General features: G+C 42.5%; 1 protein-coding gene, 1 long non-coding RNA gene and 1 pseudogene across 4 annotated transcripts in view; 1 reads left to right on the top strand and 2 right to left on the bottom strand.

The window, feature by feature from the left end:
* Positions 1 to 2,245, top strand: part of LOC110498037 (serine/threonine-protein kinase D3) — a 68,632-nt gene extending 66,387 nt beyond the window's left edge. For all 3 annotated transcript variants that reach the window (XM_021574579.3, XM_021574581.3, XM_036954957.2), the window contains exons 17-18: positions 34 to 119; positions 271 to 2,245. In XM_021574579.3, the coding sequence (XP_021430254.2) occupies positions 34 to 119; positions 271 to 444 (260 nt within the window). In that variant the 3' untranslated portion in view covers positions 445 to 2,245. The remainder of the gene's footprint in view (positions 1 to 33; positions 120 to 270) is intronic.
* A 3,881-nt stretch (positions 2,246 to 6,126) lies between these two features.
* On the bottom strand, positions 6,127 to 7,928 carry LOC149975248 (uncharacterized; annotated as a pseudogene).
* Positions 7,929 to 14,939: 7,011 nt separating this feature from the next.
* On the bottom strand, positions 14,940 to 18,399 carry LOC149975247 (uncharacterized). Its single transcript, XR_016489024.1, has 3 exons — positions 17,642 to 18,399; positions 16,120 to 17,396; positions 14,940 to 15,900 (listed from the first exon to the last, which is right to left on the bottom strand). It is a non-coding gene; the product is annotated as an uncharacterized LOC149975247 (long non-coding RNA).
* Positions 18,400 to 18,464: the final 65 nt, after the last annotated feature.

Raw genomic sequence — 18,464 nt, 5'->3', positions numbered from 1 at the left:
GAGACTAACATTACATCTCTATTCCTCTCACAGCTACTGATCTCATTAATAACCTCCTACAAGTGAAGATGAGGAAGCGGTACAGTGTGGACAAGTCTCTCAGCCATCCTTGGCTACAGGTAATAAATATTAGCCTAATTATACTGTAAGCAGTGCATAGGCACATCTAACAAAACATTTCCACACGTTTCATAATGTGATTTAGAAAAGGGCAGACATTGTATTGGATCCCTGCTAGAACTCCTGTTCCTCTCTCTCTCTCTCTTTCAGGACTACCAGACATGGCTGGACCTCAGGGAGTTTGAAACACGGCGTGGCGAGCGTTACATCACTCACGAGAGTGATGATGGGCGTTGGGAGGAGCATGCAGACGAGCACAGCCTGATCCACCCAAAACACTTCATCATGGCACCCAACCTGGACGATATGGAGGAGGACCCCTAGTGGCCTGTAGGACATGTTACAGGCTACAGGTGTCGTCAAGAGGAAAACCATAGGAACCTCTGCAGGTTATGGACCTTTGGAAGCATTCCCTTTAAAATGGTTGGGAAAGGATCAGACACCCATGTGCAGGGGCTGTGTGACAGGGAGACATTCTGACCCAAGACTCTATGGTTGGACACTGCCACAGGGAACAGACAGGTGGCACTGTGGAGGCGTCTGACTCTATGACACGGCAGTGTAACCAAAAACGTTGGGTGAAGGACTTTTTTACATGACTTTTTTTTATTTTTTTTATGTTGTAGAATCATTCTATGATGAAGCTTAATTTCATTGCTCCTTTAAGGAAATGCATCATCATTGCAAGGCAAATGACAATTAAGAAATACAATTTCCTCAACATAGGGAGTGAAAGTAATGGTATGCTATTCTACCTGTGAAGGGCTTACAGAGTGAGCTTAAAGGGCACTTTTTACAAGGGATTTGTATCCACAGAAAGATTGGAATGCTTAGGTATTTGCAAACATAACTTTGTGCTTATACCAATATTGTTTTTAAAGTCCTTTGACGGTATGAAACTGGAACTCTCATGTGTATGTTATATTTGACTAATGGGGGTACATTTTTTGCACTATACTACCATCCACCCTAACAATTTGAAGATGAAAAGTTAGCGCTGCTACATCAGGTTCAGGACAGAAATGGTTGACTGCGTCTCAACTTGACGTTTGTGGTAAGAGCTTGATACAGTAATTCCTAAAGTAGGTGAGTAGTATGAAGTTTGTGAAAAAGGCTGCAATACAAAGCCATTAGTAGAGCACCTATCAAATAAGCAAGTCAATTTAAAATCTGAGGGACAAAAGACTCCAACTCGTTGATATTATTGATGTTCCATTTTCCTGGTTTTTCACAGCCCATGACCAATAACTAATCGTTTTTTATAATGACAGTCTTATCATTGTCTCACTCTACTTCATTGACGAAATGGATTTACTACGTACATTCCATGCAGGGTTGAAAGCAAGACTGGTGATGGGACTACCACACCTTCAAGGTATTACAGTAGCTGTCTACTGTATGTGAAAGAGACTTGGTTGAACCAAGGCCACTCCAGGTCCTTGTATCAGGCTATGCCAGCTGAATAGGAGGGACTGAGAAATGGGCTTACTACGGGGTTTATCATGAGGGGCCAAGCCTTCATTACAAGGGCTCCATCATGCCAATACCATGCATGGGTGCAAGGTATACAACATTGTTCTATCCGTTCATTTGAATTTGTGAAGCAAACGGAGAGAAGAGAAACACATTTTACTCATTGGTGAGTGTTTGGAATAGCCTATTGTGAGCATCTATTGTGTTTTTCTACATCTTCTACTTTCATGGAGTTGATCTTGAATATCACAGTGAATTACAGCCCTAATTCTGGAATATGTCAGTGCAGTACACTGTTGGTTTCTCAATGAACATTCCTGTTCTGCTTTATGTCTCCCCCAAGGTTACCAAAGTATGTTTCACCCGTAATTACATTTTGATTTGACGACCATTAACTACATTTCAACGCCTGTGTCCATCTCAAGCAGTCCCTATGCCCAGAGGAAGCTGTAGCCGAAAGCCTATGGTGTTAGTGGGCTATTAAGTGGGAGGATAGATCCTGGTTCAGGCTCTACTGGTCGTTAATCTGGGAAAATGAAGGTGGATCTATTTGTATTGTCCTGTTCTTGTCTGTGTTGCCGCTGGATTGGCAGGTGTCAGTGTTTTGTATATTTTAGTACATACACATTTAATAAAACTCTACTTCTTTACATACCTATTGATTATCAGTTTGTGTGTGTCATAAAACTGGATTTCTCCAACCTTCAAATCTAATCAACAACAACAAAAATGGTTATTAAAGTTGTATTTATTTTTTACAAACAGAAGAAGAAAAACAACATTGTACAGCATTAAAACATTGTGCATGAAATCCAGACAACTTGTTTCTATCAGTAATCCTATCAAGCATTTGTTCATAAAATGCTACAGTTGAAGTCGGAAGTTGACATACACTTAGGTTGGAGTCATTAAAACTTGTTTGTCAACCACTACAAATTTCTTGTTAACAAATTATAGTTTTGGCAAGTTGGTTAGGACATCTACTTTGTGCATGACACAAGTAATTATTCCAACAATTGTTTACAGGTTAATTCACTGTATCACAATTCCAGTGGGTCAGAAGTTAACATACACTAAGTTGACTGCCTTTAAACAGCTTGGAAAATTCCAGAAAATTATGTCATGGCTTTAGAATCTTCTGATAGGCTAATTGACATAATTTGAGTCAATTGGAGGTGTACCTGTGGATGTATTTCAAGGCCTACCTTCAAACTCAGTGCCTCTTTGCTTTGCATCATGGGAAAAGACCTCAGCCAAGACCTCAGGGAAAAAATTGTGGACCTCCACAAGTCTTGTTCATCCTTGGGAGCAATTTACAAACGCCTGAAGGTACCAAGTTCATCTGTACAAGCAATAGTACGCAAGTATAAACACCATGGGACCACGCAGCCGCCATACCGCTCAGGAAGGAGACTCGTTCTGTCTCCTAGAGATGAACGTACCTTGGTGGGAAAAGTGCAAATCAATCCCAGAACAACACCAAAGGAACTTGTGAAGATGCTGGAGCAAACCGGTACAAAAGTATCTATATCCACAGTAAAAAGAGTCCTATATCGACATAAGCTGAAATGCCGCTCAGCAAGGAAGAAGACACTGCTCCAAAACCTACATAAAAAAGCCAGACTACGGTTTGCAACTGCACATGGGGACAAAGATCGTACTTTTTGGAGAAATGTCGTCTGGTCTGATGAAATAGAACTGTTTGGCCATAATGACCATCGTTATGTTTGGATGAAAAAGGGGAAGGCTTGCAAGCCAAAGAACACCATCCCAACTGTGAAGCATGGGGGTTAGCAGCATCATGTTGTGGGGGTGCTTTGCTGCAGGAGGGACTGGTGCGTTTCACAAAATAGATGGCATCATGAGGGAGGAAAATTACGTGGATATATTGAAGCAGCATCTCAAGACATCAGCTTGGTCACAAATGCGTCTTCTAAATGGACAATGACCCCAAGCATACTTCCAAAGTTGTAGCAAAATGGCTTAAGGACATCAAAGTCAAGGTATTGGAGTGGCCATTACAAAGCCCTGACATCAATCGTATAGAAGATTTGTGGGCAGAACTGAAAAAGCGCGTGAGCAAGGAGGCCAACAAACCTGACTCAGTTACCCCAGCTTTGTCAGGAGGAATGGGCCAAAATTCACCCAACTTATTGAGGGAAGCTTGTGGAAGGCTACCCACAACGTTTGACCCAAGTTAAACAATTTAAAGGCAATGCTACCAAATACTAATTGAGTGTATTTAAACTTCTGACCCACTGGGAATGTGATGAAAGAAATAAAAGCTGAAAGAAATCATTCTCTCTACTATTATTCTGACATTTCACATTCTTAAAATAAAATGGTGATCCTAACTGACCTAAGACTGGGATTTTTTACTAGGATTTTTTACTAGGATTAAATGTCAGGAATTGTGAAAAACGGCATTTAAATGTATTTGGCTAAGGTGTATGTAAACTTCCGACTTCAACTGTACCTCCAACATTGACTATATTCACTGTTTCAGAGTAGGAGTGGAATGACCCTTCTAAATTATAAGGATTACTCTAGCTGCTGTAACCATACCAACAGTCATCAGTGCAAATTCCTACTTTGTTACATTAGGTAACTCTGTTTTATCGCCCAAGACATATTCTCGGTGAAACTGGAATTGTTAAGCCCAACCATTCCTCCAGACATTTCAAAACATCCTTCCAGAAAGGTAGCTGTAATGTACATTACCATATTGCGTGTACAAATGTCCCAGTGTCATTTTGGCATTTCCAACACAGAGAACTGTTGGTCATCCACATCTGATGAAGCCTTGTTGGGGTCCAATAAAACCGATGTTGTATCTTATATTAAGTAAGTTTCCCCCTGGACAAGATCTTCAACCAGGTATCATCCTCAATTTGCCATATTGTTCTGAGGTTTTTACAGTCTTTACTCTGCAGATGACTAAATATTGAGTAAAAAATGACTGCTTATCGTTTGGGGTTTTCCAAATACTCAGCTATTGGGTTCTTTGCTGGATTTTGTTGACAGCCGGTTAATAAATATTTCCAGAAATGTCCCTTGTCTCCCACATATTTTTGTAGCATATGAGTATGACATTAAAACTTCATTGTACAGATCACCTATAGTATGAATTCCTTTCAATAGCCATTGTTTCCAGTACACAGACTTCTTTCCTATCTGTAGCCTAGGATTGTACCACAATGAGTGTCCTTGTTTTAGATGTGAAAATCCACATTTCTTGTGTCCTGGTCTCCACACCTCTTTTGAGTATAACAAAACAGAGTATCAACAGACCTCTGACCTGTAAGACTATGTAACAGAGTATCAACAGACCTCTGCCCTGTAAGACTATGTGACAGAGTATCAACAGACCTCTCCCCTGTAAGACTATGTAACAGAGTATCAACAGACCTCTCCCCTGTAAGACTGTAACAGAGTATCAACAGACCTCTCCCCTGTAAGACTGTAACAGAGTATCAACAGACCTCTCCCCTGTAAGACTATGTGACAGAGTATCAACAGACCTCTCCCCTGTAAGACTATGTAACAGAGTATCAACAGACCTCTCTCCTGTAAGACTATGTAACAGAGTATCAACAGACCTCTGCCCTGTAGGACTATGTGACAGAGCATCAACAGACCTCTCCCCTGTAAGACTGTGTAACAGAGTATCAACAGACCTCTCCCCTGTAAGACTATGTAACAGAGTATCAACAGACCTCTCCCCTGTAAGACTATGTAACAGAGTATCAACAGACCTCTCCCCTGTAAGACTATGTGACAGAGTATCAACAGACCTCTCCCCTGTAAGACTATGTAACAGAGTATCAACAGGGGTGGAAGGATAACTTAGTTCCCGTTCTATTGTTATCCAATCCAAGCCAGCACCCATTTTGCCCCAATGCTTCACCAATTTAGCCATTTCAAATGGTAAATTGGACAATTTAACATCTGGTAAAGCCAAGCCTCCTACATCCCTTGGTGAGCACATCTTCTACATATTAATCCTGTTTTTTTTCCTATCCCACAAAAAGTACTTAGCAGTTTAATCACTTTGACCTTAATTGCCATATTGTAAGCTATAGCAAGTGCCAGCAGGGTTCAGATATGCAGCCTTGGTACAGTCTTGGAGATAAAGCATTTTTCACCTTTCATATAGTAAGGATTCATTCCTTTGGGGAGACTATCAGGGGAACCCTGATATCCATACGTCCGCATCGGTGGAGGTGGTGGTGCAAGCTTGTTTTTAAATTCTTAGTACCATTCTCACAGTTGAAATACAACAGTCATTCACTGCTTTAAGTTTAATTGAATTTAAGTGTATACCTCAGACACGGGCTCAGTTTTGGATCCCAGTCAATCTAAGGAAGAAGACAAGAACAATGTGAATCAAGCCGCATATAAAAATATTAATCCACTCAATTGTTTATATAAATAGTATAAATAACAGCTTCCAGACAGATTTGCCTCTATCCTCAGGTAGATGAACCTCATTAACCTTTCCAATCCCAAAGACCCAGCTGAGCCAGCAGGCATCTATGGCTGAGACACCGGGCAACTGCAAGTCTGGCTCTGAGGGTTGGCCTCTGGTGCCACCATGGGGATGATGGGAGGTGGTTGTGGAGGATTGTTTCCATTCTTCACAGGGACGCTGGCTGTGGGGAGGATCCCCTCACTCTGTGCAGAGACGCTGGCCGTTGGGAAGGATCCCCTCACTCTGTGCAGGGACGCTGGCCGTTGGGAGGATCCCCTCACTCTGTGCAGGGACGCTGGCCGTTGGGAGGATCCCCTCACTCTGTGCAGAGACGCTGGCCGTTGGGAGGATCCCCTCACTCTGTGCAGGGACGCTGGCCGTTGGGAGGATCCCCTCACTCTGTGCAGAGACGCTGGCCGTTGGGGAGGATCCCCTCACTCTGTGCAGGGACGCTGGCCGTTGGGAGGATCCCCTCATTCTGTGCAGGGACGCTGGCCGTTGGGAGGATCCCCTCACTCTGTGCAGGGACGCTGGCCGTTGGGAGGATCCCCTCACTCTGTGCAGGGACGCTGGCCGTTGGGAGGATCCCCTCACTCTGTGCAGGGACGCTGGCCGTTGGGAGGATCCCCTCACTCTGTGCAGGGACGCTGGCCGTTGGGAGGATCCCCTCACTCTGTGCAGGGACGCTGGCCGTTGGGAGGATCCCCTCACTCTGTGCAGGGACGCTGGCCGTTGGGAGGATCCCCTCACTCTGTGCAGGGACGCTGGCCGTTGGGAGGATCCCCTCACTCTGTGCAGGGACGCTGGCCGTTGGGAGGATCCCCTCACTCTGTGCAGGGACGCTGGCCGTTGGGAGGATCCCCTCCCTCTGTGCAGGGACGCTGACCGTTGGGAGGATCCCCTCACTCTGTGCAGGGACGCTGGCCGTTGGGAGGATCCCCTCCCTCTGTGCAGGGACGCTGGCCGTTGGGAGGATCCCCTCACTCTGTGCAGGGACGCTGGCCGTTGGGAGGATCCCCTCACTCTGTGCAGGGACGCTGGCCGTTGGGAGGATCCCCTCACTCTGTGCAGGGACGCTGGCCGTTGGGAGGATCCCCTCACTCTGTGCAGGGACGCTGGCCGTTGGGAGGATCCCCTCATTCTGTGCAGGGACGCTGGCCGTTGGGAGGATCCCCTCACTCTGTGCAGGGACGCTGGCCGTTGGGAGGATCCCCTCACTCTGTGCAGGGACGCTGGCCGTTGGGAGGATCCCCTCACTCTGTGCAGGGACGCTGGCCGTTGGGAGGATCCCCTCACTCTGTGCAGGGACGCTGGCCGTTGGGAGGATCCCCTCACTCTGTGCAGGGATGCTGGCCGTTGGGAGGATCCCCTCACTCTGTGCAGGGACGCTGGCCGTTGGGAGGATCCCCTCCCTCTGTGCAGGGACGCTGGCCGTTGGGAGGATTTTATTTAACCAGGCTAGTCAATTAACAAATTCTTATTTACAATGATGGCCTGTGATGAGGCAAATAGCCTCCTGTGGGGATTGGGGCTGGGATTTAAAAAACTAAAAACTATGTAAGACAAAACGGACAACACAGACAACAGCACAAATACAACAGCAAAAAAACTGTGGATGTTTTATTTTATTTAACTAGGCAAGTCAGTCAAGAATAAATTCTTATTTTGCAGCCTACCATGTGTGTGAAATAAAACATGCATCCTTACATAAGACAAAGCAAACTAGTGACAACTAAAAACTACATGTCTCAACAACCTGTTCATCTATTTGTCCTTTGAACTCCTCCAGGGACACCAGGTCCTGGAATTTTAGGTTGGCTTTGAGGGAATTCCAAGGCCAGGGGGCTGAGTTATGAAAGGACATTTTTCAATGCTCGGTTCCAATTTTCGGTACTCCTAGGATTTATGGTTGTTCAGCATTGAAACATTCAGCACACCATGACTATTGAACAGTAAAACAGTCAAACCATGCTTCATTGTTGGTCGTTCACATTCATTTCCATTGGCCATATAATGATTCCCATATGGTGGATGGTCCTTCCCTGGGGAAAGAATAACAACAGCTGGGGTTTACACTCTCACTTTTAGATAAAGTAGCCTAATACAATTGTTAGACCCATCAGAAGTGTAGCCCCCAGGCTACTTTACTGTCAATGTTGGGCCTGGAAAGCATAGAATGAGAATTACTATTGTGATGCATAATTGCCATGGTAATTTGGAATGTTCAGTCAATGAGCAAATGCTGATGGACTGAGACACATTCCATGCGTCAGTGTCTGTGTAAATGTCTATTCTCGTGGTGCGAGACCATCTGTCCAGGTCAGAATAAAGCTGCAATTTCATTCAACTTAAGTCTCTTGATTTGTCACAAACGTTGGTTGTTTTAACTGAGCATTCCAAACTAAAACATTCAAATGAAAAAGTAACCTAGGCTGTATCCAAAAGGCCTATCCAGTCACGAGTGAAGATACCAGTTGAGCAGAAAGAAGCGCAAGACCGTAAGTTTACCTGAGACACGCTCTGTAGAGTGAATCTGTCACACTTGATCAAAGCATAACCACATGTACTGTATAATGTACACTCTAGAAAGCCATTCAAGCCAATTAGAATCGAGTATTCAACAATGCCTTTTAGTAGTGCATGGTTACATGAAACGTAACAATCATATTTGGCCACTCTTTTGCGTCCCAAGTTACAGTGAACATGGGGTAAAATAGAATACAGTAAAATAGAACAGAACACAGTATAATAGAATACAGTATAATAGAGTAGAACAGAATAGAATATAGTAGAATAGAACAGTATAATAGAACAGAATACAGTATAATAGAACAGAATCAAATACAGTAGAGTATAACAGAATACAGTATAATAGAACAGAATAAAATACAGTAGAGTATAACAGAATACAGTATAATAGAACAGAATCAAATACAGTAGAGTATAACAGAATACAGTATAATAGAACAGAATCAAATACAGTAGAGTATAACAGAACACAGTATAATAGAACAGAATCAAATACAGTAGAGTATAACAGAATACAGTATAATAGAACAGAATAGAATACAGTAGAGTATAACAGAATACAGTATAATAGAACAGAATAAAATACAGTAGAGCATAACAGAATACAGTATAATAGAACAGAATAAAATACAGTAGAGTATAACAGAATACAGTATAATAGAACAGAATAAAATACAGTAGAGTATAACAGAATACAGTATAATAGAACAGAATAAAATACAGTAGAGTATAACAGAATACAGTATAATAGAACAGAATAAAATACAGTAGAGTATAACAGAATACAGTATAATAGAACAGAATAAAATACAGTACTGTGCATTGGGGTCTCAAATGTCTGATGGTTCCAAAATTATGCTCATCGGCAAGATCGTTGGCTGAGTTTGCAATCACGACAGGCTCATTGTAACTCAATCATCTAATCGCTACTGGTAAGCAGTAGCCTGAGCCTCCCCTCCTATCCTTGGGCTGAGGAGCTCTTGGCTATCAGCTCAACTGAAATTGCTTCAAGATGAGGGCAGCAACACAAGGCTCACTGACCCCATTCACCCAGAGTTACACACGCCACTCAACAAGAGTGTAAGACATGGAAACCCTGTTTCCCACAACCCTCCAAAAGGTAGACGTACACATCAGCAGAGAAACCCCTGTCAATGGCCTCTGAACTATTTCCTAAGAGGTCAAAACAGAGTACTTATTTATTTTGGACTGCCTTAAGCTGAGAGAATCCATTTTGAATGAGTTGCACCACAAATTAAAAAATGTACAGCTATCTGTGTAATCACAGACGCTAACTGAGCTAGGGAGCATTCATATCAAATGTACAGTTAAAGTCGGAAGTTTACATACACCTTAGCCAACTACATTTAAACTCAGTTTTCACAATTCGTGACATTTAATCCTAGTAAAAATTCCCTGTTTTAGGTCAGTTAGGATCACCACTTTATTTTAAGAATGTGAAATGTCAGAATAATAGTAGATAATTATTTATTTCAGCTTTTATTTCTTTCATCACATTCACAGTGGGTCAGAAGTTTACATACACTCAATTATTATTTGGTAGTATGGCCTTTAAATTGTTTAACTTGGGTCAAATGTTTTGGGTAGCCTTCCACAAGCTTCCCACAATAAGTTGGGTGAATTTTTGCCCATTCCTCCTGACAGAGCAGGTGTAACTGAGTCAGGTTTGTAGGCCTCCTTGCTCACACACACCTTTTCAGTTCTGGCCATACATTTTCTATAGGATTGAGGTCAGGGCTTTGTGATGGCCACTCCAATACCTTGACTTTGTTGTCCTTAAGCCATTTTGCTACAACTTTGGAAGTATGCTTGGGCTCATTGTCGATCTTTGTCCCCATGTGCAGTTGCAAACCATAGTCTGGCTTTTTTATGGCGGTTTTGGAGCAGTGGTTTCTTCCTTGCTGAGCGGCCTTTCAGGTGATGTCGATATAGGACTCGTTTTACTGTGGATATAGATACTTTTGCACGCGTTTCCTCCAACATCTTCATAAGGTCCTTTGCTGTTGTTCTGGGATTGATTTGAACTTTACGCACCAAAGAATGTTGATCTCTAGGAGACAGAACGCATCTCCTTCCTGAGCGGTATGGCGGCTGCGTGGTCCCATGGTGTTTATACTTGCGTACTATTGTTTGTATAGATGACGTGGTACATTCTGGCATTTGGAAATGCCTGAAGGATGATCCAGACTTGTGGAGATGTACAATTTTTTTTCTGAGGTCTTGGCTGATTTCTTTTGATTTTCCCATGATGTCAAGCAAGAGGCACTGAGTTTGAAGGTAGGCCTTGAAATACATCCCACAGGTACACCACCAATTGACTCAAATAATGTCAATTAGCCTATCAGAAGCTTCTAAAGCCATGACATAATTTTCTGGAATTTTCCAAGCTGTTTAACGGCACAGTTAACTTAGTGTATGTAAACTTCTGACCCACTGGAATTGTGATACAGCGAATTATAAGTTAAATAATCTGTCTATAAACAATTGTTGGAAAAAGTACTTGTGTCATGCACAAAGTAGATGTCCTAACAGACTTGCCAAAACTATAGTTTGTTAAATAACAAGAAATTTGTGGAGTGGCTGAAAAATGAGTTTTAATGACTCCAATGTAAGTGTACTGTATGTATACTTCCAATTTCAGCTCTATTTAACCTTCTGAACAGTATACATCATCTCACTAGGCACTGACGTCAGTTTGTCTAGTTTTGATTTACATTTGGTTGAGCTAACGTAAATTCAATGTGAAATCAACAAAACATAACATTCACCATGTTATTGGATTTAGGTGCAAAACATACGAAATGTTGATACTTTTTGCAAATCCAGTCAGTTGATTCAATGTTGATTGAATGTCATCACAGATTTTGGGGGTAGAAATGACATGAAAACAACTTTGATTCAACCAGTTTTTGCCAAGTGAGATGAGTCAACTTAACACTTAAGCACCAGCTCCACAAAGAGATCATGTGTAATTCGGCTCAGTTAGGAGCGTGATGTTGTGATTCAATTTCTTGGCTTCTCTCATCAGCCACCACTCATACCCTCTAAAGAAGTTCTTATCGTTCTTAATAAATCCTCTTTAGGATCGGATCCTTTTTTTCAAATTTTCCCCTAAAATGACATACCCAAATCTAACTACCTTTAGCTCAGGAGCTGAAGCAAGAATATGCATATTCTTGATACCATTTGAAAGGAAACACTTTGAAGTGTGTGGGAATGTGAAATTAATGAAGGATAATTTAACACATTAGATCTGGTAAAAGATAATACAAACAAAAAAACATGCTTTTTCAATTATTGTTTTTTTCTCCCATCTTTGAAATGCAAGAGAAAGGTCAAAAAATAATATTGCAGTTTAGGCGCAATTTAGATTTTGGCCACCAGATGGAATAAGTGTGTTTGCAAAGTGATCAAGTGAAGCGTTGCAATACAGGACAATATTTTGTATCAAGTCTGCCAAAATGTGCCGAATTGGTCAATTGATACATTTAAGTACATAACTATAGAGAATATACAAAAATGATACGGTAATACAAAATGTAAGTTAACACACTCCCAGGAATGTCTTACATGATGGCTCATTAGCTTATAAACTAACTTTCACACATCTAGATGACCAGGAGGGGTGGTGTGGAGCCAGAGACAGCAGGGGTTCAAACTGTAGAACCCAGTTCCTACATTTGAATCTCTGGGACTCTCAGGATGACAAATCAGAACAAGATTACTGAATGTAAGTACTTTATTTACCTTCAGAGGTGAATGTATCGAACCAGTTGCAGTGAAGTTGTTGTTGTTGTGCACTCTCCTCAAACAATAGCATCGTATTTGTTTCACTGTGAAAGCTACTGTAAACTGGAGAGTGCAGTTAGATTAACAAGAATGTACGCTTTCTGCCCATACAAGACATGTCTATGTCCTGGAAAGTTTGCTGTTACTTACAACGTAATGCTATTCACATTAGCGCACGTTGGCTCAACCGTTTCATCTGTAACCGTTCCACATGTTATGTCATAATTGATAAACACATTTGTCCAAAATGGCACCCCTATTCCCTATATAGTGCAATACTTTTGACAGGGCCCTGGTCAAAAGTAGTGCACTATAAAGGAAATAGGGTGCTATTTGGGAACCAGACAAAGGAATGAAGGGAACATTTTCCATGTTTACCTGTGGTCTGTCTGGATGTCACCTCCAATTTGTCCTTTGTAGAGGAGCCCCAAAGTTTGGCTGGAGACAGCAAATAAAAGTTACATAGGCCTACATTTACACTACACACACCAAGACAAGGGTAGCGCATGGTTATCCATGAAATTAGATTAGAAGAAGTCAGATATAACAATGAATGTAAACCGCTGTAGACCTTGAAGAAATTGTCCAATATCAGGCTGCGGTAGGGTTCAGCATAGCTCTCAAAAACCCTTCTCTACGTAGGGTTTTCAGCGGTTAGCTTTAGCCACGGCTATCCATATTTTTAACATCAGAGAGGAAGATTATTTAAAATAAAGATACTTACTGTAGCAGATTTGCACAGATCCATACGCTGTGGGCCTCCACGTTGATGAACTACAATTCCTCCCCAGTTACGCTTACACACAGGTGTTCGCAGCACGCTAGATAGCTAATTATCCCAGGTGGTCGTCTGTCTTCCGTAAACAAGCCCTGTAACATTTTAGATAAGGCCTTGTGGGAACACTAACCCTATTAATTAAGGTGTTTAGTCATTTAAACTTCTTTCGGTTGAAAATTATTTATTGCTGATATGCAAGATGAGTTCTTTATGTTTCCAAAACCATACCGCAAGTGAAGCTTGTCAATGTTTAGAGCAAGCATAGGGGCTCTTAGCAAAAGTCCCCAGGAAGAAGACACCTTCATTAATAAGCACTAATGGTAGTTGGCATCTGTAAATGGGTGTAGGTTCTGCACAATTCACCAACAGGGAAAGGTGGCAGAAATGTTTTTTTTTGTTGCAAATTGCAAGAGTGAATTTACAAATGCACCCAAGTATAAATGGAGGGATTTATTCTAATGAAATCTAAAATCTCTAGTGAAGTGTTTTGTCCAAAGAATGGTCCAAAATGAACACATTTTTCCCCTCCAGTCTCCATCACCTGACACCAATGAGGTAGGGTTAGACTAGGTCATATGCCAACTGGGAACTTGGAAATCTCTGACTTAAGAGCATTCAAGACAACTGGGAACTCTGAAAAAACAAGCTCAGACTGAGAAAATGGGTTTTGAATGTCCGAAACACTGTCATGTTTCTAAGAACTGTTTCTAGAACGACTTTCCGACCTTATGAATTGACCTAGTTTCTTCTTGACTTCCCAGTTGTCTTGAAAGCATTCCCTCCCCTGCAATGATTGTGTGCGCTGTCATCGACTGTGCCGTCTGACACCAGATTGCTATAACATAAACTCAGCAAAAAAATAAATGTCCCCTTTTCAGGACCCTGTCTTTCAAAGATTATTCGTAAAAATCCAAATAACGTCACAGATCTTCATTGTAAAGGGTTTAAACACTGTTTCCCATGCTCGTTCAATGAACCATAAACAATTAATAAATGTCGTTAAGACACTAACAGCAATTAAGGTCACAGTTATGAAAACTTAGGACACTAAAGAGGCCTTTCTACTGACTCTGAAAAACACCAAAAGAAAGAGGCCCAGGGTTCCTGCTCATCTGCGTGAACGTGTCTTAGTTATGCTGCAAGGAGGCATGAGGACTGCAGATGTGGCCAGGGCAATAAATTGCAAAGTCCGTACTGGGAGACGACAAAGACAGAACTACAGGGAGACAGGACGGACAGCTGAGGCAGACAACGTCCTCGCAGTGGCAGACAACGTGTAACAACACCTGCACAGGATCAGTACATGCGAACATCACACCTGAGGGACAGGTACAGGATGGCAACAACAACTGCCTGAGTGACACCAGGAACTTACAATCCCTCCATCAGTGCTCAGACTGCAATAGGCTGAGAGAGACTGGACTGAGGGCTTGTAGGCCTGTTGTTAGGCAGGTCCTCACCAGACATCACCGGCAACAACGTCACCTATGGGCACAAACCCACCGTCGCTGGACCAGACAGGACTGGCAAAAAGTGCTCTTCGCTGACGAGTCATGGTTTTGTCTCACCAGAAGTGATGGTCGGATTCACGTTTATCGTTGAAGGAATGAGCTTTACACCAAAAAAGTAAAGACACCTTACTTGAAAATTACTCAAGTAAAAGTCACCCATTAGAATACTACTTGAGTAAAAGTCTCAAGTATATTTAATATCAGTTGCTTTAAGTATAAAAAGTTTAAGAATGAAACGTAACAGCCGTAAAGCAAAACAGCCAGACCTTTTATTTGGTTTGAGCTTTTACGGATGCAAGAAGAGCTCAGATTTTTTTAAATTATGAGGATTCTCAAATAGGCAACACTTCAAAATATATCTTACAGACAAAATAGAATGATGCCTTTATGAAGGAATATAGCCAGTAAACGTAAGCTTACAATCACAGTCACTTTGCTTTAGAAAAAACATGCTATAATAGACCCCATACATAAAATAAAAAAGTACATGTACAGAACTACACACAACCTCACTATAGCAGTAAGGACATCACCACGGATGGAACTGTATTAGAAATCAGTGTGTCAGGTCATGCCTTTGTAACAAGGACATCTATAACTGGTGAAGTTTTTAAATAAATGAACAACACGCATAAGGCATCCGTGTCCTTGCTAGCATTAAGCTGTCATTATTTGAAGTTGAAGGATTTATGGTTCATCTTCAGTAAAAGCTGGTTTTCAAAGTTTATGGAATCTACCCTTGCTCTCCTGGGGCTGAAAACAAGTCCTGCAATGCTGAACAGCCTTTCAAAGCCAGTTGATGCAGGTAAGGGTGTGTTTAGCCTCAGAGACGGCTTACAGACTGCCGGGAAGGACTTGAGCAACTCCATATGATCAGTTGAACAGGCCAGGTATCCGTCCAGCTGTTTGGAGCTTTCTTGTGCTTGAGATGTCTTAATTTATTTTAGGCAAGGCAAGTCCGTTAAGAACAAATTCTTATTTACAATGACGGCCTACACCGACCAAACCCTAACCCGGACAATCAATCACTGCCGGTTGTGATACAGCCTGGAATCGAACCAGGGTCTGTAGTGACACTTCTAGCACCGAGATGCAGTGCCTTAGACCGCTGCGCCACTCAGGAGAGAAGAAGTCCTCATCTGATGAACTGGTGCCATCACCTAGCTGCAGCAAGGATTCTTCCAGGTGGTCCTTGATGTTGTCCATTCCTGAAATACAAGGAAGATGACAATAGAAATCATGTAGATATGAGTCTACATGAATCCATCCCTATCCCCCATCTATATAAACCCAGCAACAGGGCTGAACCACAAAGTCAGGATTGTAGTTTAAATGGGTGGTTCTCAAATCTATGAAGTGTCAAAATGTACACAACACACATCTGTTTATGAATAATAAAATGCTGCTAATTAACCATGTTGTCTTACCCATTCTGATGGTGGCGTCATCCTTCGTTCACGTTGTTTTGAATTTGGGGATAAGGATTGCAGCTGTGATCAGCTGGGTTGAGTCACTGATGTGATCTTCCTGTCTGGGTTGGCACCCCCCCCTTGGGTTGTGCCGTGGCGGAGATCTTTGTGGGCTATACTCAGCCTGGTCTCAGGATGGTAAGTTGGTGGTTGAAGATATCCCTCTAGTGGTGTGGGGGCTGTGCTTTGGCAAAGTGGGTGGGGTTATATCCTTCCTGTTTGGCCCTGTCCGGTGGAATCATCGGATGGGGCCCACAGTGTCTCCTGACCCCTCCTGTCTCAGTCTCCAGTATTTATGCTGCAGTAGTTTATGTGTCGGGGGCTAGGGTCAGTTTGTTATATCTGGAGTACTTCTTCTGTCTTATCCGGTGTCCTGTGTGAATTTAAGTATGCTCTCTCTAATTCTCTCTCTCGGAGGACTTGAGCCCTAGGACCATGCCTCAGGACTACCTGGCATGATGACTCCTTGCTGTCCCCAGTCCACCTGGCCGTGCTGCTGCTCCAGTTTCAACTGTTCTGCCTGCGGCTATGGAATCCTAACCTGTTCACCGGATGTGCTACCTGTCCCAGACCTGCTGTTTTCAACTCTCTAGAGACAGCAGGAGTGGTAGAGATACTCTTAATGATCGGCTATGAAAAGCCAACTGACATTTACTCCTGACGTGCTGACTTGCTACACCCTCGACAACTACTGTGATTGTTATTATTTGACCATGCTGGTCATTTATGAACATTTGAACATCTTGGCCATGTTCTGTTATAATCTCCACCCAGCACAGCCAGAAGAGGACTGGCCACCCCTCATAGCCTGGTTCCTCTCTAGGTTTCTTCCTAGGTTTTGGCCTTTCTAGGGAGTTTTTCCTAGCCACCGTTGTTCTACACCTGCATTGCTTGCTGTTTGGGGGTTTAGGCTGAGTTTCTGTACAGCATTTTGACATATCAGCTGATGTACAAAGGGCTATATAAATAAATTGGATTTGATTCGATCAGCTCAGGGTCGTCAAATATGTGGCTGAAGCGCTTCTTCAGTCCCAGTTGTAGCACATCCACCAGAGGCTTACAGTACTTCAGAGACAACTTGATTCGGTCAATTTTTGTGATCAGCAGGTTGATAGTAGGAAGTAGCCACCACATCTGGACATTGATTTCAGCCTGCAGGATGTTGATGGCATTTGCAACTGGGCTCATGGTAGAAACATACTCTGTGAGGAAGGATGAGTGCAGCTGGATTGAACCTGTAAAAAATAGATAATAATACTACTACTCTGCTTCCTAACCCTATACAAAGGGGACTACTAACAATTTCACCTGATTTAACTGCAGTAATCAATGGCTGGATGTGTAGTTTACTAAATGGATCAATTTAGTGTGTGGCTACAACATGTGAAATAGTTATTAGTCCCCAAGCAAAAAGGTCAGAAAACACTGCAACAGATTTAGACAACATTAAATTATGACAAAATACATCACCCTTACTTACATTGGAACCTCAAAGTCTGTGCAGGGAACTCTGATGGCCGCCTCTCCTTTGTCGATCCTCAGGAGTCTTTCTACAGCCATGAACCAGGAGTTCCACCTCGTAGCATTTGGGTGCAGCAGCTGGAGGTTGCAAGCATCTTCAACCGTTTTGGCTGCAAGTGTGTATCTTCCGCATTTGTTCCAAAGTGCTTGGCACTGGCCAAATGTTAAATGGGACACTTTTTTGTAAGCCTCAGTGGATGTTGCTTCAGGGCATCGACTGTAGATACTAAGTTGAGTAGGTGGTAAGCACAGCGCTGGTGCTTCTGCAGTCAGTAGTGGTAAAGCGATGTCGGACATGATTGTGTAACTCTGTGTTGTTGTATTTGTCGAATTGCTATGCTTTATCTTGGCCAGGTCGCAGTTGTAAATGATAACTTGTTCTCAACTAGTCTACCTGGTTAAATAAAGGTGAAATAAAAACATATTTAAAAATTGTGCGATTTCGGACATACTTAGGCAAAGTGCTGCTGAGTGGATGGCTGTTCTGGGTTGGCAAGTAACGTGAACAGGCTCCCGATGGGTGGGGTTTACACGTTAGGACCCTTGGATTTGCCCAAACTGGTGAGGATTGAATCAACTCTGCATGTCGTCGCCTACTGCCTTGCAAAACAATTTCCCCCATGAGTGTACCGACTCGCCGATGTTGCTTTCATCCAACATGAATGATTCGTATTTTTCTCCCAGCCTCAGATTGATTTTTATTTTTTTGCGAGTAACGAATGTGTTAGGGGAAATGTATCGGAGTACTTGCATACTTTTTTTCATTTTTTATGTAGTGAAGT

The sequence above is a fragment of the Oncorhynchus mykiss genome, chromosome 19 (genome assembly GCF_057628025.1).
Source record: "Oncorhynchus mykiss isolate SJ-2025 chromosome 19, ASM5762802v1, whole genome shotgun sequence".
NCBI classification, from domain to species: domain Eukaryota; kingdom Metazoa; phylum Chordata; class Actinopteri; order Salmoniformes; family Salmonidae; genus Oncorhynchus; species Oncorhynchus mykiss.
This window is presented reverse-complemented; position numbering and strand designations above follow the sequence as displayed.